An 18896-nucleotide genomic window follows, 5' to 3' on the forward strand; every position below is an offset into this window, starting at 1 on the left:
CTCGTTTCATCGCAATTTGTTTCCGAAAAGAAAATTTTCCACTAGCTGTAGCCAACCTCCTTTTCCCGTGCCTTCCTACGAAATGAATGGTGGGCAAGATCACTGTAGACACAGGGTTGATTGGATATCAATCTAATGGCATTCGAGCTTTACGACTCCCCCTCAAGTCTCCTTCCATGGGCCTGGCCGTAGCATCCGGTCCTCCTTGCCGTAGACACTGACATCCTTGACGATAGCGATGAACCGCCGGTGGTTCTCCTTTGATTCTCCAATGCGTGGGCGGAAGATCTTGAGTAGGTCACTACTCAGGATGCCAGAGAGCGGAATAGACGCATGGATTTCCGCAGGGGTCGGGAATGTTTGGTTCCCAGAAGGACCGGGTGTCGATACGCGAGCTTGGCCTGTGATGTCCGGAACCAGTCAGTGAGCGTCCTCCCATTCATTCAAAAGGTAAAACTTGCCTTTCATCGCTCCCTCGGGACTGCTGGCGCGGCTACCCGAGAAGCTTCGGTTACCCGCAGCAGGGCTTGCAGCGCGCGATCCCTGCGGCGTGCCACTTTGCGAAACCAATGCAGGCGGGTTCAGTTTCAGCTTCTTGGTCTTGCCACTTTCGCTCATCTCCCCTCCAGACCCGGCGCCGGCTTCGACATCACTGCCAGATCCAGCTCCACCGGGCGGGATATTCCGAACACGCTTTTTACCAGTCTGGAAAGAGTAAATTAGCATTCACAAGTAACTCATCCCGATTCAGAACACATACCTGCACAGACACCGCGGATGGGGAGATGGGGCGCGATGTGGGTTGGGGTGTCGGCTGGGAGGACTGGTGCTTGTTCTTGGCCTTTTTCCGAGAAGTGTCGGTACCGCTAGCATCCGAGGCATTCGGCGATCCAAGCCGTTTGCGAGACGTAGATGCCTTCTTCAGGGCATCCATGTGCTTTGGCCGACCCGATGGAGTGTTTGTTCCTTTGGACGAAGCGGGTTCTTTCTGGTTCTTTTCCTCTTCAGCCTTCCGTTCCTCCTCTTTGAGCCGTTCGGCTTCACTGTCGTCGGAGCTCTATACGGAAAAAAGTAACCCATGAGTCCCAGTACAGCATAAGGTCGACAAGCGCAAACAGCAGACTTACCTCGTCTTCGGTGTAGGGGTTGGCGTCCGATCCGCTGCTGTAGTCAAAGTTCCTCTCTCGCTTCTTCAGTGCCTTTCGCACACTTTTGCCCAGGACGCGCCGAGCTTCGCGTTCCTTTTTCTCACGGAGCTCTTCTTCCTCGTAGTCTTTCTCCTCCTTGAGGTCAAACACATTCGCTTTTAACTGGTCCTCTTTAATCCTCTTTTCGGCATCCTTGGCATCCTCATCTTCATTGAAGAGATCATCATGCTCTTCATCGTCCGCAAAGCGATCCTCCTCAAAATCCATTTCGCCCGCTTCCAAGCCTTCTCTGCCAGCTTGGACGCCTTGCTTGCCAGCAAATACCTTGCGCTGTTTCGCGAACTGTTCAAGCTCCCTCTGCTGTGCTACCTCCTGCTGCTTCTCCATGAACCACCGGGGATCTTTGACCCTTTTAGCCATGTATTTCTCCGCTTCTTCGATTGTCAAGGCCTTGAAGTGATTTTTGGCGCTAAATTTATACCACTTCTCGGCTGGAATCATCCGCATCTTGCCTGTATTTTCGAGAACGAAGACGGCATGGGTCTCTGACAGGGCTGCCTCGTAGTTCCCTGCCCATATATTATGGTTGTCGAAATCCTCTAGGTGCCAGGGCAAGGCTTCTTCGTATTTGATTCGGGCTCTCGCGATCTCCTCAGGTGTCATATCCGACTTAAAAACTTGCTGCGTTTTCTGCTTCGGCGCATTTGACCGTTTCGGGCCCGATCCGAGAGAGGGAGCGATCTGGGCAAGGTTTTCGGCACGTTCCCTCTCGCGCGCCGCCTTCCTTGCATCCAGAGCCTCACGGTCCGCCTCATCCAGCTCCTGGCCATCCATGTTCTGGGTCCTCTCTGCGTTTGGGTCGTGCGATCGTGAACGCGGGTCCCGGCGATGCAGCCTCACTGGGCGCGTAAACTGAGACTCATCCCGCGGATCAACGCTCTTTTTAGAAGCAAACCGGGCGATGTGATGCTTTAAACCCTCCCGTAAAGCCCGCTTCGTCGTCACGACTGGATAATCCACGTATTTTTCGGAGAGCAAAGGGCCACTGAACCCGTTCACGGAAAGACCGTCCTTTGCGGAAGCTGATGGGGCTTTGTCCAGCTGAGGGGGCAGTTGAACGCTGGAGGGCGGTGGGCGTGCAGGCAGGGTTTTGAAGGCTGTGTTGTTGCCAGGCGTGTTTTCTGGTTTCGCGAGCGGCTTTCTCTTCGGTCGGACCAGCGGGTCAGCCGCCTTTGGGCGACGAATTCTCATGGGTGGCGCTCCATTGGAGCCAGTCGGTGTGCGAGTATTCGAGGGGTTCGTAGGCGTCGACATCGTTTCCCGCGGGTGAGGTGGATAGGGAAAGAGTTCTACGAAATGAAGAGACAGAGATGAGCGGTGTATCACATCAGCAAAGATGCGATGGAAAGGGGTTTGAATGTCGAGTGCACTGTGAGCGAGACAAAGGACGAGAGATGAAAGGCAACCTTAAGAGATGCGCGCTCGGGTCTTTGGGATGATGGCAGGCTTACATAATGGCTCTACTACTGCCCGGGAAGTTCCCGGTCAAAACGTGAAATGGCATCGGATTCTTCTTTGCCCCCTTCGTCTTTCTTTTGTTTCATCTATGTATTATTCAACAGCCCCGAGTCCGAACTTTTGCCCTGGTCCCAGTCGTTTGTATGAACATGCAATCCAGTCACAACCCTGAATGGTGAATGTCAGCCAAGGACCCCGAAGCTCATCATGACAAGCATAGAGAGCACCAACCTGTTTATATATCTCTGTCCCCCACCATGTTAACCCATCGGCCCAGCCAGAATAGATGAAGGCAAAGAAGACAACAACCACTGCACATGCCAGCCCGGAATCCAATGCAGCCGACAAGGTCATGGCGTACTTTTCCCACCAGGCCGTCCTCCGACGCCGGATCACGTAGTTAAACACAAAACATACGAGCGCCCAGATGGAGAAATTCAGCCCAGTGGCCGGAGGAATCCAGCTCAAGCTGCCGAACAAAATGGGAAAATTTACCATGCGCCAGAAGCTCCTCTTGCTTCGTCGGCCCAGTAGCCAGGCCCCCAACGGAGCGACTGCGCCGACAAGGAATGCCCAAACGAGCGGTCGATAGAGTCCTCCGGGGCCAAAGAAGCGCTGGGGCCCGACGACTCCCCACAGGATGCTTCCATTGAAATGAACCCGCGCAATGGGGCAATTAAAGCCATTGAGGGCCTCGGGGGTGCACAGGCCCGGAATGTGGGCAAACATCCAGTTCAGTACGCCGATTTGAGTCAGACTGGAAACCAGGGTCGCCACTATCTGCACGCTAAACAAAATGCGGGGAGGGATCTTCATATAATGACCAAGCTTCAAGTCTGAAGAGAACTTGATCCCCTGGGCGGAACTGATGTAGGAGTACGTCACAAAGATCATATTCGCCACAGGGCGTCCCGGGAACACAATGCCACAGAGCAGCTGGCAGATGAGATAGAGGCTGCTATGCTGGTTGGTCACAGCCATAATGATGCCCACCGGGATGAAGAACAAGCTAGTGATGGCCAGGGCCAAGAGTAATCCATACCAGGGGAGGTGGACCGGATAGCTGTTGATAGAGTCAATTCAGGACCGAAAGGAGCAATATGAACGGGAGCAAGACTTACTGCTCCACAGTGAAAGTGGCGATGGCCAGCATCGAAGCCAAGACTGCGAGGTACCATGTAAGCGGCGCATCCCTGTAACGTCTCATCAGACGACAATGAACATCCTCCGCGCCCAAGGGGTTCTCTCGGCTCGGATCATGAGAGCTGCTTCGAGGGATCTCGTAGCTGTGTCGGCCTGCGGCATGGTCATTGGTAGTCCGGAGTGGCTGATAGGTTTCCATATTCGGCAAATTTCGTCGTTCGTCGAAAGCCTTTCTGGTCTGATGCCAAATGTCTTTCCCATACCAGCACACGGTGTGTGTGACCAGAGAAGTCAAAGCAGCGAACTGGACCGCGTAGGACAAGACGTAGGTGATCGGTAGATACACCGGTGAGTAGATTTTGTAGGCTTCGTGGTCGAACAAAAACTCCTTGGTCAATATCTGGCTCACCTTATAGAGATGTCCAGTATTGTCAAACACTGCAGTGGAAAGGATGGGCATATATGCGGAGAAGAGAACATTTTTATAATCTTTCGACTTTGTCAGTAAAAGGGTGCGAGAGAAATGGACAGAACTTTGTCTTCAAAGCCTTACACAAGATCGGGGCAACCGCCCAGATGACAACAATCAGACCCGTAACGATATTGGCAGCTGCCCACCATGGTGTCAACAACGGAGAACCTATGTAAGCGATTTGGGCCCAATCGAAGGTCAAGGGAAACATTCCGAGACCAGACGCAACTCCAAACTAGCCACCATTTAACAAGGCATCCACTGCCTGAGAGACACAGGGACTTACCAGATTGGATATCACAACGTTCTTGGGAGCCAGCCAAGTGATCACGTTGAAGTAGCTGAGCGCAGGCATCAGTAACCCCGGGATGAAGTACCAGACAAATGCACCTCCCCACACGAGGATGAAAAACTTGTATCGAGAAATTCTCCATCCATTGGCTTTCTTGTTGACAGATTTGTGCATCGTGGAAAACATAGCAGTGGACATCAGGGTCCCCGGCCAGATCATGGCCGATGGCCGCACGAGGAACCGGCGGGTAAGGCCTGCAAATGCATAGCCTAGGACTTGGGTCGAGATAATGAGCAAGAGCTGGTATATAATCGGTACTTCCTGCTTGTAAAACTTGTGTTGTTCAACAATGACCTAGCATTATCTCAGCCATGACATCTGGAAGAAAATCGAGCTCGGGGTGAACACCAACATCAGTCGCAAAGGCAAACCCGAAAGAGACATTGCTGCTGATATAGACACAGGCATGTTCTTTCTCGTTCCAACGACCTTGGGCGAGCCACAGCCTGACTCGAGATATCCAGGGAACGGCTGGGATATCGATCTCGCCAGAAAGCGATTCCCGGTGATAAAGGGAGCCATTTTCGAACACTTCAAGGGGATCATCCGTCCTTTTGAGAAGGACATCCCAAAACTTGCCCAGTGGATGAACCAAAACAAGAGCAATGATCGGGGTGATGGCAACACTAGGGTACCGAAGCGAAAAGAATAAATTGGCAGCAGAGCCCGTCAAGGAGAAGATCAGGGACAGAATCCACATCCGCGGAGCTACATTTGAAGTTAGATGCAGCCACTTTCACCGTCTACAGGAAACCCACTATTGATGGAAAGAGAAATGTCGTCTGTCGCCGGGACAGAGGCTCGTACTTGGGCATAGCTGTGATTCATGAGCAAAGGGTTCAGCATTGACTTGAAGGCGGGCTTACGGCGAATTATCCGGCGGGTCCTCGTCCGTAGATTTTGTATCTTCGCTGTCGACGTCCAGAACATCCTCCTCGTCGCTTGTTACAAACGGCGAAGATGCAGGGGTGTCTTGCACCACGGGATTTCCAGGCACCGCGAGTCCCGTCGCAAACGAGTACTTCGAATCGGCACCCATTCCAACATCGGACGTGGCCGAAGAGGGCCGACGATACTGGTCCTTTCTATACAGTCCATTGTTCCGTCGCCTGCCAGATGAATGCGAACGTCTGACTCGTGAGCTGCGCACATCACTCGACGGACCTTCCATGGATTCGTCAAGGCTCTCCTGTTGCGATCGAGGACCATCCCGCACCCGTCGAACACTCTGATCCCGCCGCGAAGCAATGACAGTGTCATCGTCTGAGTCTTCTTGTGGGATGCGCACGGCTCCATACGAGGAAGAGCCCAGGGCCGGCGATGACCGGAGGAGAGGGGCGCGCGACATGAAGGTCCTGAGGTGCTGGGCCAAGGTCCTTGTGGGATCGCAGTTCACGTCTGGAGGCAGGCGGTCACTTCCCGAGTTGTCATTTCCATCGTGGGGATCAGAATTCGAGTCTTCTCGGTGGTTTGACCCAGCGGGAAGCCACTTGCCCCTCAGGCCGTCCGGGGGACAAGAGACCTTCCGCGTTCTCAGCGGGATGTGGGCTGACGGTGGAATCTTGTAGGGCCGAATGAAATCCACAAGTCGATCGGATTGTAAGCGTGCAGTAATCCGGTCTGACGCAGAAATTGTGAGGGTAGCTTTTTTTGGGACAGAAGGAAAAGTTACAGATTCCGGTGGAGGCCCCACCATCCGCATTAATCATTCTACATACATCCAGGGATCCATTGTATATATACAACTGGAGACTTCTACTCTAGAAAAGTTCCTCGACCTTCTCGTCCGCGTCCTTGGGTTGCTGCTGAATCTGAGACTGTGCCCGTGCCAGTTCAGCCTCAGTCTTCTCTCCCTCGCCTGCTTCGTCACGCATCAGCACCTGGACCAGCCGGTCACACGCCTCTTGGACCTCCTCGTCCTGGACGTGGAGATGGCACTCGCGAATCAAAGGATACACCTTGACTACACGCATCAGATCCCGGCCTTCCCGAGTCGTGGTCAGCAAAAGCAGCGTTTCCAGATGGGTGGTTATGATGCTGGTGTCCCGGTCTCGTTGCTTGTCCGGTGGCAACAGCTGGAGATCGGGTAGCATGGCCATCGTCTCTTCGTCCGAGAACTCCTCTGGTCCCGCAATCGGCAGCAGCAGATACGGCAGGAGGTTCACCCCATCCTCCGCGAAGAGCATGGGATGCGACGGGATGTCAAAGGCAACATTCTTGATTGTGGAGGCGACCCCCTTCCTGCGAATGTCGCTGGGGTGTTCCGTAAAGACGGTCAGCTTTGTGATGGGGACAACTCCGTCATACTCCTGGCGCGTGATGAAATAGGCTCTCCCCGCTTCCGATTGTGACAGGTCGGCGAACAGGTAGGACAGGTAATCATAGTTGGCATGTTTATTGAGGCCGCCCTTGGCGCCCTTGACAAAACAGTCCATTAACTGGTCAATGGCATTTCCGGAGGTGGATACGGATTCGGGGATTTTGCGCTTCAGCGAATGCAGTTTCTGTAGGTTGTTGGATTTGGCGAGATTGGCCATCAACATCGCGACATCATCGGCGTTGGGCTCCTTGGCATTCTGGCATTTTTCCACATGGAATTAGCTTGCGCAAAAGAGAACTTCCCAAGGAAGGGGTTGTACCGTCAGTTTCATGAGCAAGGTCTCAATAAACTGGTCATCTTCGGATAAATGTTTCAACACCTCTTCATCGCCCGAGAGGTTGATGAGGATTGTCAAGGCATTCTTCGCAATAGGCTAGGATATGTCAGTCACAATCGACAGGTGACTATTGGTCGCACGCACTGTGTAATCTCGGGCCAACAGCTTCAAGTCTCGAACGGGCAACAATTGGTGACGCTTGAACAGGCTGGGCTGGGCGGTAGAAAATCCGACGAGGTTTTCGCATGCTTGAAGGACATCAGGTCATCTATCGCGCCTCTTTCTCTCTCTCTCTCTCGTGATCAAATCCTTACCAATCTGTCTGATCTGGGTGTTGCCGTGGTGAAGAAATTCCACCAGCTGGAAGAAGTGAGCTGATCGATGTACACATCAATATCCATGGGGACACATCGCACACACACCTCTTCCAGTTCCGATGGCATTCTGGTGGTCTTTGGGGGTTGTGCTGACGTGGGGTTTATGGCATTTTGGATGAGATTCAAAAAGGTTTTTTTGTTCCCCGAAGTGGGGGAGGAATTCGACGTCACCGATACCTTTCCCCCCACTGTGTACCTGCGTAGTAAATCCGATATTTCTCATTTGATATCTCACCAAGCCTGGGGTCTTGTGAGATAATTTGAAAATAGTGCTCCAAGAAGAGAGAGAAGAGAGGGTATCGAGTCATTAGGTATGCTCAGAGGTTAAAGATATATATCTATAGATGTCCCCGCTTCATTTATCAAAGCAAACAGAGTGACTTGTACTATATACTTGAGGATATATATACCCTTGATGGACTGTTCTTATCCATGGACCTAGGGGCATATTACGGGTTATTGCTGTATCCAACAGAAAAACCAGACCTGACGTGACTGATATAGTAACCCAAAGTATATAACTATATATGTATATAAGATATATATAAGATATATTAGTATAAGGGTATTTTATTATGTATCCATATCTTTCGAGGCATCAAGTTCAGATTCAAGTTGATCAACAGAAACATCGTAGCGTGGACAATCAATGGCCCCTCGGCCGCTCTCAGGCGCGGAATTTGCCCCTCCACCATTTGGACCGGGTCCCCTTCTGCGAATTTTTGGTCGCTTCCCGTCATGGCAGCATCCCCATTGGATTTGAAGGAAATCCATGATTTCTTGATTTCACTGGCGTTGAAAGCCGGAGATATCATCACCAATGCCCTTCCTGATACCGGTGGTACGGGCTCGAAGAAGAACAGTTCGTTGGTTCCAGTTCCAAGGGATAACACCCGCGACTCTGAGCTGATGTCGCCCTGCAGGTGCCGACCTTGTCACCGAATATGATCGCGCAGTCGAGAATATGATTTCTACCTCTTTGAGGGAGAAATACCCCCATTACGAGTACGTTTGTGAGGTGGGTTCATCGACTCCAGAGATACTGATGTGTGTTTTCCCCCATCAATCCAGATTCCATGGCGAAGAAAGCTATGATCCCACACGTCCCTTGACCGACGCCCCTACATTCGTGGTTGACCCAATTGATGGAACGGTCAACTTTGTGCATAGCTTCCCCTTTGCCTGCGTCTCTCTCGGCTTTGCTGTGGATCGAGTGCCGACGGTCGGAGTGGTTTATAACCCCTTTACCCAGAATCTGTATTCCGCCATCCGCGGCCAGGGTGCCTTCCTCAATCGCCAAACCCGTCTTCCCCTCAAGGGAGACAACGTTGAACCATTGTCGGGGTTAGGCAATGCCCTGATTGGCGTAGAATGGGGCTCGGATCGCAGTGGGAACAACTGGGAGACCAAACTGCGGACGTTGGAAAGACTGGGCCAATCCAAAGAGAATGGTGGAGCAATGGTCCGCTCGATGCGGAGTTTGGGGTCTGCTGCGCTCAACCTGTGCGCCGTGGCAGATGGGACACTGGACTTGTATTGGGAAGGTGGATGTTGGGCGTGGGATGTCTGCGCGGGTTGGGTGATCCTGACCGAGGCAGGGGGGATTGTGGTGGACGGGAACCCAGGAGGCTGGGAGACTTGCTTGGATGGACGGAAGTACCTGGCCGTGCGAGCAGCCCCGGATCAACGGGGTCAACGGGAGATCGTGGAGGAGTTCTGGGGCCATATGCAAGGCATGCTAGAGTACTAGGGGTATATAGATAGACACTAGGAATGAATGTAGATATATCTGTCTATTGGATCAAACCGAATTAAGTACAGGGTATCCCAAGCAACAATATAAACAAGAAAAACTGGGTGAGTGATATACAATAGGCGAGCGACACAAGATCACGGCATTGGCCTGGGGGACCACCGAAAACCCTCTTCCTCAAACTCGGAATCGCAGTCATCATCCTCATCCACTTCGCGGTCACTCCACCGGGCCGAATCCTGCCTCGAGACCCCCGCATAATTGACTCGATCGTAAGTACCCGTGGTCTTGTGGGATTGATCTTCGGCCGGAAAGCGATCACGCCGAGTAGGGTGTCCAGAAGACGGATTTTCGGCCAAGTGAGGGCCCGTAGTGCCGGGTAAATGGTCCTGCGATGGGTCGTTAGGCGGGTGCAAGTCTCTTCCGGGGGTATGAGACCGGCTTTCCACCTCGTCACCTGAGCTAGTGGGTCCGATGTTGGGGGATTTGGCCCGCTCGACGCTTTGCTTCAGAGAATCGTCGACTTCCACAGAAGGTGCGTGGCCGAAATGTGTATCGATCAGATGTTTGATGACGGGCCAACCATGAGCGTTGGTGAACATGCGCCGCACAATAATGTTATTGTGAGCATCTGGCTCAAGACGAACGAGGACTTTGCGCCAAGACAGATCGCGGTGGTAAGCTCTTGCAATTTTCTCCTCGACCTTGAGTCCACTTTCGCAATTATCTGCCATGGCACTAGAGCCAGGCGGGAGCTGAGTGCCTGATGTAGGGGCCGCTTTGGCGTTCTTGTTCTGCAACGGACCAAATGCGAGCGTTCGCCGTTTAATCGGGAGCGGAGGAGGTACATCGCCCGGATGATAAATGCGGTCGTGAAAAATTGTTCGAGGGCGCGAGGCAGGATCCAAGATAAACCCCGTGGGAGGGAGAGGAGGCATCAAAAGGTCCCCTGCTGACTCAAAGAAAGTTGTTTTGGGGGGCGTGTAGAGACCATCATGCTCATTTAGAGAGTTACCGCGAACCGGCGGCCGGGGATGTTCACCAACTTCAAGCGAACCGAGGGTTTGACTGCGTTTGTAGATTTTGGTGTGCTTGCCCGTGGGAGGCTTGGTCTCTTTGGGGCGAAAAAGAGAGAGAAAGCTGTCCAAGGGACCGAGGGCCGTGTTTTCTGAGGTCCCATTCGACACGGTGTCGCCTGCGACACTGTTATCGGGTGAAGACCCGGGTCGCGCAAGAAATTGAGCAGAGGCTGGGGGGGATGACGTGTCACCCAAGTCAACACCCTGATGTCCTTGCAGGTGTCCCTGCGAGTGTGCTTGTGCGCCGTGGGAGATCTTTGGCAGGCCTTGCCTAATTGCAGTCTCCTCCGTATTGTGCCCCAATGGTTCTTCATCCAAACGTGCAATTCGCGGAGAATTTGAATTCGCTCCCGTGAGCTCTGCCCAGCCCCATTCAGCCATTGTTCCAACCAGTCCGTTGTCGCGTCTTGCCTTTTCCACTCGTTCGAGGCCTCTCCAGTCTAAGAAAAGGAGGCACGATGTCCGGAGCGGGACTATCCCATCATTCACCACGTTGGAGTAAATGGTGCGATGCTGGAATTTGTGCAGGACCTCGTGTGCAGGCCCACAAGGGAGAATTCGCAAAAGTGGTTTCGAGCCCGGATCCCCCTGGCCCTGATCCTTGGCCGACTCTCCTCTACCCCCAATGAGGGCTCCCCAGCCACTTCGCACCTTCGGCGCTGTCCAGCTCAGCCCCAGATCTTGCCCGGTGCGACCAACTAGCCCCAAGTCCAGCGCAAACCGGACGTACATCGGGTTTTCATTGCTAAGGCCCAAAAAGGGTGTTGCAAGAGCGATGAAGTTGATGGGCTTGATGCGCTCAAAGAACTCCGGAGAGTATTTTTGGATGTATGCAATGGCATAGGTTTGAATCAGTCCACCTAGCGAATGCCCGATGAAACTGATACTGGTGATCTGGTACGCCTGGCCGTCGAGATCTATCGGATCATCGCTGGTTTCAGAAGCCAATTGAGACGCACCAGGGGTTTGGGTCGGCTCCTTGCGAGCAGTGAACGGTCGAGAGAATGGCCTTTCTTTGGAGCCCTTCAAAGGAAAATATGGTTGATCAGGATAGGTCATAAGCAAGACATATTTAGCCAGGCGTTTGCCGAGATATTGTATTCCACGCTCGGTGCGGACAGCATTGCCAGAGAAGCCTCTGACAATCACTTGTTCGTCGTTAGCTTCATCGACAGCATCGTCCTTTCCATTGTTGCTGTCCGAGCTGACCGGGCCACATATATCATTAGAAATTCGGTTCACACATGAACTGAATGGCAACACACCTTGACACGGGATCTTGTGGTCCCGATTTGCTAGAGTCCTTTGGACTCGTTTTCGCCTTGCAAGTCTGTCTCTTGTATTCCTTCGCAGCAGTGTCGATACTCTCCTTGAGATAAAGCATGTCGGCACCGAGGTTACTATGCAGCCCATGTGTCAACAGAACAAGATGGACTTTCTTCTTTCTAGGATGCTTCAACGGAGCTTCAGCCGCGGACTCTGGTTCTTCATTGTCGTCCCAGGGATGGCTTGAGTTGTCCATGTCCGAGATGCCATTCTTAATGTCCCTGTCCGCCGAGGGAAGCGGTGGACTGTTCCACAGGCTATTTGTGTCATCAACGCGTAGAGTGACAGACCCGGAATATACGCCTTTGGTCGCGAGAGCCTGACGACCCTTTGTCTCGGGTATCCAATGGTCATGCAATTTTCCCGGCGGACCGCTTGAGCTGCTCCATGCACCGCCAACAGAGAACCCCCCTAGTGACTTGATGTCACGGCCTACCAGCAGCTCAAAGTGGACTGCCGCGCTGCTCGAGAAGATCACCTGAGATACAATCTCAATAACCCAAGTCACACTCGGGTTATTCTCGGAAGCGAATCGCCCGGAAGGCCCTAAATTCTGTGAAAGTTGGAGATGAGTGGGCACCTTGATGGTGGCATCCCAATTTCCACCAGCTTTCAGGTATGGCTCGAATTGCGGAGACCCTTCAAGGTCCGGTTGATCGTACTTGTGGTTGGGATCAAATTTCGAGGGGTAGCAGGCAGTATATAGCGTATATGGGCCATGAAGGTAAGCAGCTCGTAATGGAATCGCAGATGTGTTCTTCACTCTCACGTAGAGCTCCGATGGGATGGGCAAGATTGGATCAGCTGCGGGGGTGTACGTGACTGTGTATCTAAAAGGTTATGCAACATCAGTATATGACCAAAAAAAAAAAAAAAAAAGAGCACTGGCGAATCTGAATTCCCCGTCTGCTGACTGTATGCAGGCATCGGCATCCGAGGAGGGGGGGTCTTTGCAGCCTCGAGGATGGGCCGGGAGTTGAACCTACCTCACGATCTCCCCGACACGAACACTGCCGACCTGGTGGATCAAAAGCATGTCTGCGGCTTGCCCCTCGTCCACAGGACTTCTGCGCCACCCAGCAAGCGTGAAAAACGACGAGGTCTCAGACCTGGAGAAGGTTGCTCCTTGGTCGGGGGTCTGAGAGGCCGAGTACGTGCGTGGAGTGATCAGCATCGAAAGCGGTAGGCCGTTCCATTATGATATGAAAGGATAGGAATCTAGAATGAGGTTGTACATCCCATCCTGTTATGGCCCGTGTCGATACAATGGGAGTGGAATAAGTGGAGGTTGAGGATCTCGGGGACCCGTGATCGGCGGCTTCTACGCTGCAGAGAGGATGCCGGATTCTTAACCGGGCCACTTGCGCTCAACATTTTCTCTAATGCATTAAGTCCAGCAACTGCCGAGGTTCTTTGCAGAGCTCCATCCAACCATTCTTCTCCACGGCTATGATCTTCCCGTCGACACAGACGCGCCTCCATCTCTCCTGGTCTTCTTGAAAATTGATCCGCAACCCCTCGACCTCGGCGTATGTCACCGACTTCTCCAGCACGTGTCGACCACCCTGGTAGGCCAGAGTCATCAAATGCATGGCCTCTTCTGGGGACATGGGTCCAAAGCGGATCAGCCTCATCTCGCCACTCAGTGGCTCCGAGTCAGGAGAGATCAAGAACTCCTTCTCGAGTCTTGGAACCAGGGTGGCAAGTGCATACATATGCTCAGTTTCAGACAGGGCTTCTTGTTTTTGGATGCCAGTCTGCCCATCCAAGGTTGTCAAGGTAATCTGGCCCTTGAACCGGTGAGTCTCCGTGCCATCCGACGGGTAGAGAAGCTCCTTTGCCGCCATCTGAAATCTCTCGGATCCATATTTGCGATATTCAGACGTGTCACTATCTGCAACCAGCGCTGCATGTAGTCCCCAACTCGCAACAACTGCGCCGTATATGATAGGACTGGGGGCTCCAGAATCGCCATCTATGGGGGCTCGTTGCCGACCCTCATCGACGACCAGCTGGCTACCGGGGGAAAATTTGGAAGCAAAAATCGGCAGAGTAGATGCTTTCCCCCAAAGCAGCCCCGTAAGGCCAGAGAGAGGACCCGATCGAAGCCCGATCGAACTGGCCATTGCATTCCCCGTTCCACAAGGGATCAAGGCTATCTTGGGAGGCATGCGAATGGCTCGTCCAGATTTATAGAAGACGTCGACAATGTCAATAACACCCCCATCACCTGCGAGTAAAATGATGGTTTGAGGGACTCCATTGCAGGCACGCTCCAGAAATTGGGATTGAGCCAACTCGATGATCGTCTGTGCGGACTCTGTTTCGTGGACTTCATAATCATCCAGCCCCAAGTAAGCTAGCAAGGGCTGCACAGCCTTCAGAAAAACAGCCTTGGCCCTTCCGGTTCCTGACCGGGTAGAGATCACGACTTGGATTGGGGATCCTTGTCCTCGAAGATGATCCGGGAGATCCGTCAGAAGGTGGGACAATGGCGTAGGCAGCGTAGCGATCTTAATCTTCATCAAACGTGCCAGGTCTTGTTGCTTGGACTCAATTTCAGATCTCTGGAAGAAAAGGACGGTGTATCCAGAGTCGTTGGACTTCCGACTAGGCAGTGCGCAGAGGATATCCCCAAGATCAATCAAGCGCTCGCCAGCGGGCGAGTTGCACTTGAGGGCACCTCCAACAATGTCGGCGGAGAACACATCGTCCAGGAGCTTTTCTTGGGTCATTGTTCGATTGTGGGCCGTGGTATATTTGAATATATGAAATGTCGGAGTGTTGACGAGGAGAGCCACGCGCCCGCGGGGTCAAGTTGAGTGAGATTTTTCGAAGGATCCTAACGACCCCCTGCTTGGGCCTGATTTCATTTTTGGAGAAATACACGTTGGACATGGAAGGTATTTATACATAGACATATAGACAGAAAGATAAGACGTAGACAACGAAAATTAGAACCGGGAACAGGTCGTCTACATCGCACTAGACGGGTCTTCCTCCGACTGCGAGACATGTTTATCACTAAGATTAACCGCAATGAACGACTTGGGAAGTTTGACCCTGGCAAGGAGTTAGCAGCGGAGAATTCCATTCCAGCGGTCAACTTACGTGTCGAATTTGGCCTTGAGAGTTTCAATCACCTCTTTCCAATCCTGATGAGCAGTCAAACTTCTCCGTGGCGCGCAGCCGATGGCGTGCCGGGAATCGAGTTGCACGTCAAGGGGATCGAAAGCATGGCAGCCCGGACTGATGGAAATGCGGATCGAGTAGGAATTGACCGCCGACTCACTGTCGCGAGCTTCGTAGAGTTCGAAACAGATTTGAGAAAGGTAGTCCAGCTCGGGAATAGCGCTTCTAGCAATCTTCGTTTGAATCCCACCCTCCAGGATACAGTTCAGAAGCGTATAAATGTGGGACTCTTTGGTGAAGTAGAAGAAGGATTTCGCATCTTGAGAAGCTTGCACCTCCTCCAGATCACGGACAATCTCCTGAAGTAGGGGGAGAGACGTCAGGAGACCAATCTCCAACTTCTCGCTATCAGTGATGCCGTATTCTTGCGGAGTCACGTAGTCAAACAGGACTTTGGCCAACTTGTATAGTTCCCGGAGCTTCGAAAGTCGCTCATCCATCTTGCACTTTGTGGAGCTGGACCCCGGGTAGAGTTTGAAGTAATGATCGTAGGAGTCGTCGAGTGCTCGGAGATGCGGCAGCGACTCTAGGGCATGGATGCGCTTTTTCAGCCCAAATCGGTGAGCAAATGTTGAGTTGTCGGTGCGTTCCTCAGCCTTGTCGGTTGCCGCGTCGTGTCCGGATTCACCACTCTCCACACTCGCATCAGACTTCGTGGTAACCCTGCCCTTTGAACTGCCCTTTTCATCATCATCCTGATCACAATCTGGAGGCATGAAAACCCATTCCAGGAATTGTCGATTATGAAGCGCATCGAATTTCATGCTGTCGTAAAGTTCCGAAAATTTGCTGGGGTCGACCTTCTCTGTGTCACAAAACTCCGCAAAGAGCTTCTCCCATCGCTCCTTGAACAGCCGAGGATCTTCACCGGCGCACCAGCGACCCTGGATGTCAGATACATTTGGACGGTCAGACTGTGTGTCAAACGGGTTTGGCTGGCTTGAATCTTCCATGGTCTTGGATGAGAGCGAGGAGGCATCCGATGCATCATCAAGTTTGTCAAAGTTATGTCGCATGACACTCCGGTGGAATTTCATGAGTTCGACCAACGTGGCAAGCACGACAGAAGGCTCTGGTATGTTGCTATCTTTAGGCCATGCAAATTGCGAGGGCGCGGATCCCTCTCGCAGAAGTAATTTCAACTTTTTCTTCACTTTGTCCATGACGTCCTTGGCAGCATTCGAGTCGTCCAGAAGATCCTTACGCACCCGGATAAAGTCTTCTGGGACATCTTTCTGGTCAAGGAATGAGGAGGCCCAGATTTGAGCTAATTCACGAAATCAGTGAAATGTGCCAAAGCCAAATTCATGTTGAAAGTAACCTTCACTTACCACTGGTACTGACTCTTCGCTCCGAGCTGGTAAAGAGACGGACATTGTTGAGTGCCTCCTTGTTCATCAATTTCAGGTCGTCGCGCATATTCAACCCGAGATCTTGCGATTGATAGCGTGCAGCATGAGTTGGCTCCCCTCCCCACTTGATCACAAGCTGGAGCTTATCCAGGATAAGGTCGTTCTCAACGGCAGAGAACCGAGAAAATGTTGCACCAGAGAGAGAGTCGCTCCGGGTCTGTGACCGGCGCAAGTCCTCGTGTTCCAGAGCAGCCTCGCTGAGAGCAGGCGAGAGAGGCTCTTCTGAGGCTTTCTCCCCCGACGAAATGGGAACGGTAGATGGGATCTGCTCCCGCGCCTCTTCCGGCTTCCGCCTCCGAAACATAGGCTTGATCTGCACTTTTGTCCCAGGCCAATCGCCCTTCTTTTCCAAAGAGGTGCGAAGCAACTTGAGCTTTTCCATGTCCTCCAATTCTTGCTCCATGGCCAGCTTCACGGCATCCGAAACGCTCGACAGTGCAGCTTCTCCTTTGATGACCACTTCCTCTTGGTGTCCCTTCAATAGGTCCACGAACGGCTGACTGTGAAATGTGAATTTAAACTTCTGCTTCGGAGTGCGGTCTGCGTGCCGAATAACTGCTACCATTCCCTTCAACTTCCAGGAGTGTTTGGAAGCGGGAAGCGGCGGAGGCGCTGCTTCGCTGCCATAGTGCAATGAAAGAGCTGGTGACTTTTGGTTCGAAGGACTATAACTGCGAGAATTGGTGTGCCCTTCTCGGGAATTCAAGCTGCTGAGGTTGGCACCATGTTCAGGACCTTCCAATCCCGATGAAGAGGCCAGCGAGGGGGCACCGGTGGAAGTGTCCGAGGGAGCATTTTCATGGGTTTTGTGAGGATTTTGGTTACCGTAGAGCCGAGAGGTGCTAGGGGATTTCAGCAGTGTTTTCAAAGCCTGTCGATGAGACCCGGCCGTGCTTCTTCTGGACGGTCCCACGTCTGGTGATGGCGGCTCTGAGGGCTCGAACGGTCCTTCGCACTTGCGCCTTTCATTCAAGAAAGTATCCCGGAGGATGCGTGCGCTTTTGTCGTAGTAATCGTTGTTGTCTTTGACGAAACTCCAGCCATTGACGTCAATCACGTAGCTTTTTTCCCCGACACGGAGCATGTCGAAGCCACAGATTCTCTGGCCAAATCCATTCGAGATCTTGGACGCAATCGCAGCCTCCTCCTTGCTTAATTTCGTGATATATCGGAGTTCCTTCCCATGGGTATTGCGTCGGACTAGCCCGTCGACCACAGGAGACTTGCGCGTCTCCGCGTGGCAGAAATCCGGTCCGACGGTGTATGCTTTGACATCCTCGGCGTTGTCGACTCGGAGGAATTGTTCATACAGATAGCTCGTGTCGTTCTCAGTAACCGACCTTGGAATAGAAAGACTGCTATCGTATTCCGAGCTTTTGTTCCCGACCTTTCGAAAAAGCTTTCGTCCACCACCTTCGTATTGTTGATCGTTGGGGAAGTAGATGTGGATGTTGTGATCCTCACCATTGACCGGCTTTTCAACAAACGGCTTTCTGAACACTTTCCCGTCCACTATCAAAGCCTCCCCATCCTCGGACATCGACACATGCTGGGTTCTGGGGGCACCGCCTCCAATTCCATTCTCCGGGCCCATCAGCTTAACCCCCGTGAGTCGATATATGTGCTGTGCTAGTTCCGGCGATTCTAGCACTGGTCCACCGTCGCGGTTCACTTCCATTCTTTTGGGGGTTGGGACACCCATGTGATCCAAGATTCTCAGGCATAATCGCCGGTCCCACAGCACCTTCTGCATTGGCAGGTCATTGACACAGAAAGGCTTCCGAAGTTGTGCATACGCGATGGCTTTATCCAAAGGAAATCCATCGGAGAAGAAAGCGATCAAGAAATCACAGACAGGCCAATTCTCAACGGCTTCGTCGAGAATCACCTTGTCGCCGAAAACGATCACTTCGAATTCGCCTTTTGATTGAAGACGGGTCAAAATGTTTTGGCTCGGTTTGCTGCGTGCTTTCACATCCAACGCACAAACTCCAATCCGCCATGGTTTAACAGAACCAGTTTCTAATTCGCTGACTGAGCTGGCAGCTGTACTGGCGGCTGTACTTCCACTAAATCTCCTGGGTGCTCGACTTGACGAGCGTGTAGCAGGCGGATTGCGACCCGCCGAGCGAGATTCAGATGCTGGATCGACTTTTCCTAGCTTCATCTGCCCATGAAAGAGGGATTTGGCTGATATGGCGCTGGACTCGACGATGGGGCCGGCGGGTGGATTCTCGTTGGGGTCGGCATCATAGGCAGATGGAGGCAGCGGGGCAGGAGAGTGGGAGCTTCGGGAAGAGCCAGCATCAGTGGGTGAGCCACTAATGTGTCCATTGCCATCCATCGAGGCGATTGGAATGCGGCCTGACAAGGAACAAAAGGGCAAGGCGAGATCGGGAGAGGGGCGGTGGTGGGGAATCTCAAAAGCTCAGGAAGACGTGGCTCTTAAAGAAAGAAACAGAGAGAG

The 18896-nt window shown here is 52.6% G+C and overlaps 6 protein-coding genes across 6 annotated transcripts; 1 reads left to right on the forward strand and 5 right to left on the reverse strand.

The window, feature by feature from the left end:
- Positions 1-162: 162 nt before the first annotated feature.
- NUU61_003679 (transcription factor IIF subunit TFG1) lies at positions 163-2462 on the reverse strand (the record flags this gene model as incomplete). Its single annotated transcript, XM_056654261.1, has 4 exons — positions 163-401; positions 462-705; positions 761-1057; positions 1128-2462. The coding sequence occupies 4 exons, from the start codon at positions 2460-2462 to the stop codon at positions 163-165; spliced, it is 2115 nt and encodes a 704-aa protein (XP_056512288.1).
- Positions 2463-2759: 297 nt separating this feature from the next.
- Positions 2760-7733, reverse strand: NUU61_003680 (Oligopeptide transporter OPT superfamily; the record flags this gene model as incomplete). The annotated part of the gene is made up of 12 exons (XM_056654262.1): positions 2760-3729; positions 3788-4298; positions 4363-4516; positions 4568-4927; positions 4986-5341; positions 5392-5450; positions 5500-6194; positions 6412-7209; positions 7273-7386; positions 7435-7538; positions 7605-7650; positions 7713-7733. The coding sequence occupies 12 exons, from the start codon at positions 7731-7733 to the stop codon at positions 2760-2762; spliced, it is 4188 nt and encodes a 1395-aa protein (XP_056512289.1).
- Positions 7734-8405: 672 nt separating this feature from the next.
- Positions 8406-9417, forward strand: NUU61_003681 (inositol monophosphatase family protein; the record flags this gene model as incomplete). The annotated part of the gene is made up of 2 exons (XM_056654263.1): positions 8406-8529; positions 8591-9417. The coding sequence occupies 2 exons, from the start codon at positions 8406-8408 to the stop codon at positions 9415-9417; spliced, it is 951 nt and encodes a 316-aa protein (XP_056512290.1).
- Positions 9418-9557: 140 nt separating this feature from the next.
- Positions 9558-12999, reverse strand: NUU61_003682 (lipase ROG1 family protein; the record flags this gene model as incomplete). The annotated part of the gene is given in 3 exon segments (XM_056654264.1): positions 9558-11748; positions 11765-12655; positions 12812-12999. 3 exon segments carry the CDS (start codon positions 12997-12999, stop codon positions 9558-9560), a joined length of 3270 nt encoding a protein of 1089 aa, XP_056512291.1.
- Positions 13000-13204: 205 nt separating this feature from the next.
- NUU61_003683 (diacylglycerol/lipid kinase family protein) lies at positions 13205-14560 on the reverse strand (the record flags this gene model as incomplete). Its single annotated transcript, XM_056654265.1, has 1 exon — positions 13205-14560. One exon carries the CDS (start codon positions 14558-14560, stop codon positions 13205-13207), a length of 1356 nt encoding a protein of 451 aa, XP_056512292.1.
- A 240-nt stretch (positions 14561-14800) lies between these two features.
- On the reverse strand, positions 14801-18773 carry NUU61_003684 (inositol polyphosphate kinase VIP1; the record flags this gene model as incomplete). The annotated part of the gene is made up of 3 exons (XM_056654266.1): positions 14801-14888; positions 14937-16284; positions 16349-18773. The coding sequence occupies 3 exons, from the start codon at positions 18771-18773 to the stop codon at positions 14801-14803; spliced, it is 3861 nt and encodes a 1286-aa protein (XP_056512293.1).
- Positions 18774-18896: the final 123 nt, after the last annotated feature.

This window comes from Penicillium alfredii (assembly GCF_028826965.1).
Source record: "Penicillium alfredii strain IBT 34128 chromosome Unknown utg000005l_segment0_segment0, whole genome shotgun sequence".
Lineage (NCBI taxonomy): Eukaryota > Fungi > Ascomycota > Eurotiomycetes > Eurotiales > Aspergillaceae > Penicillium > Penicillium alfredii.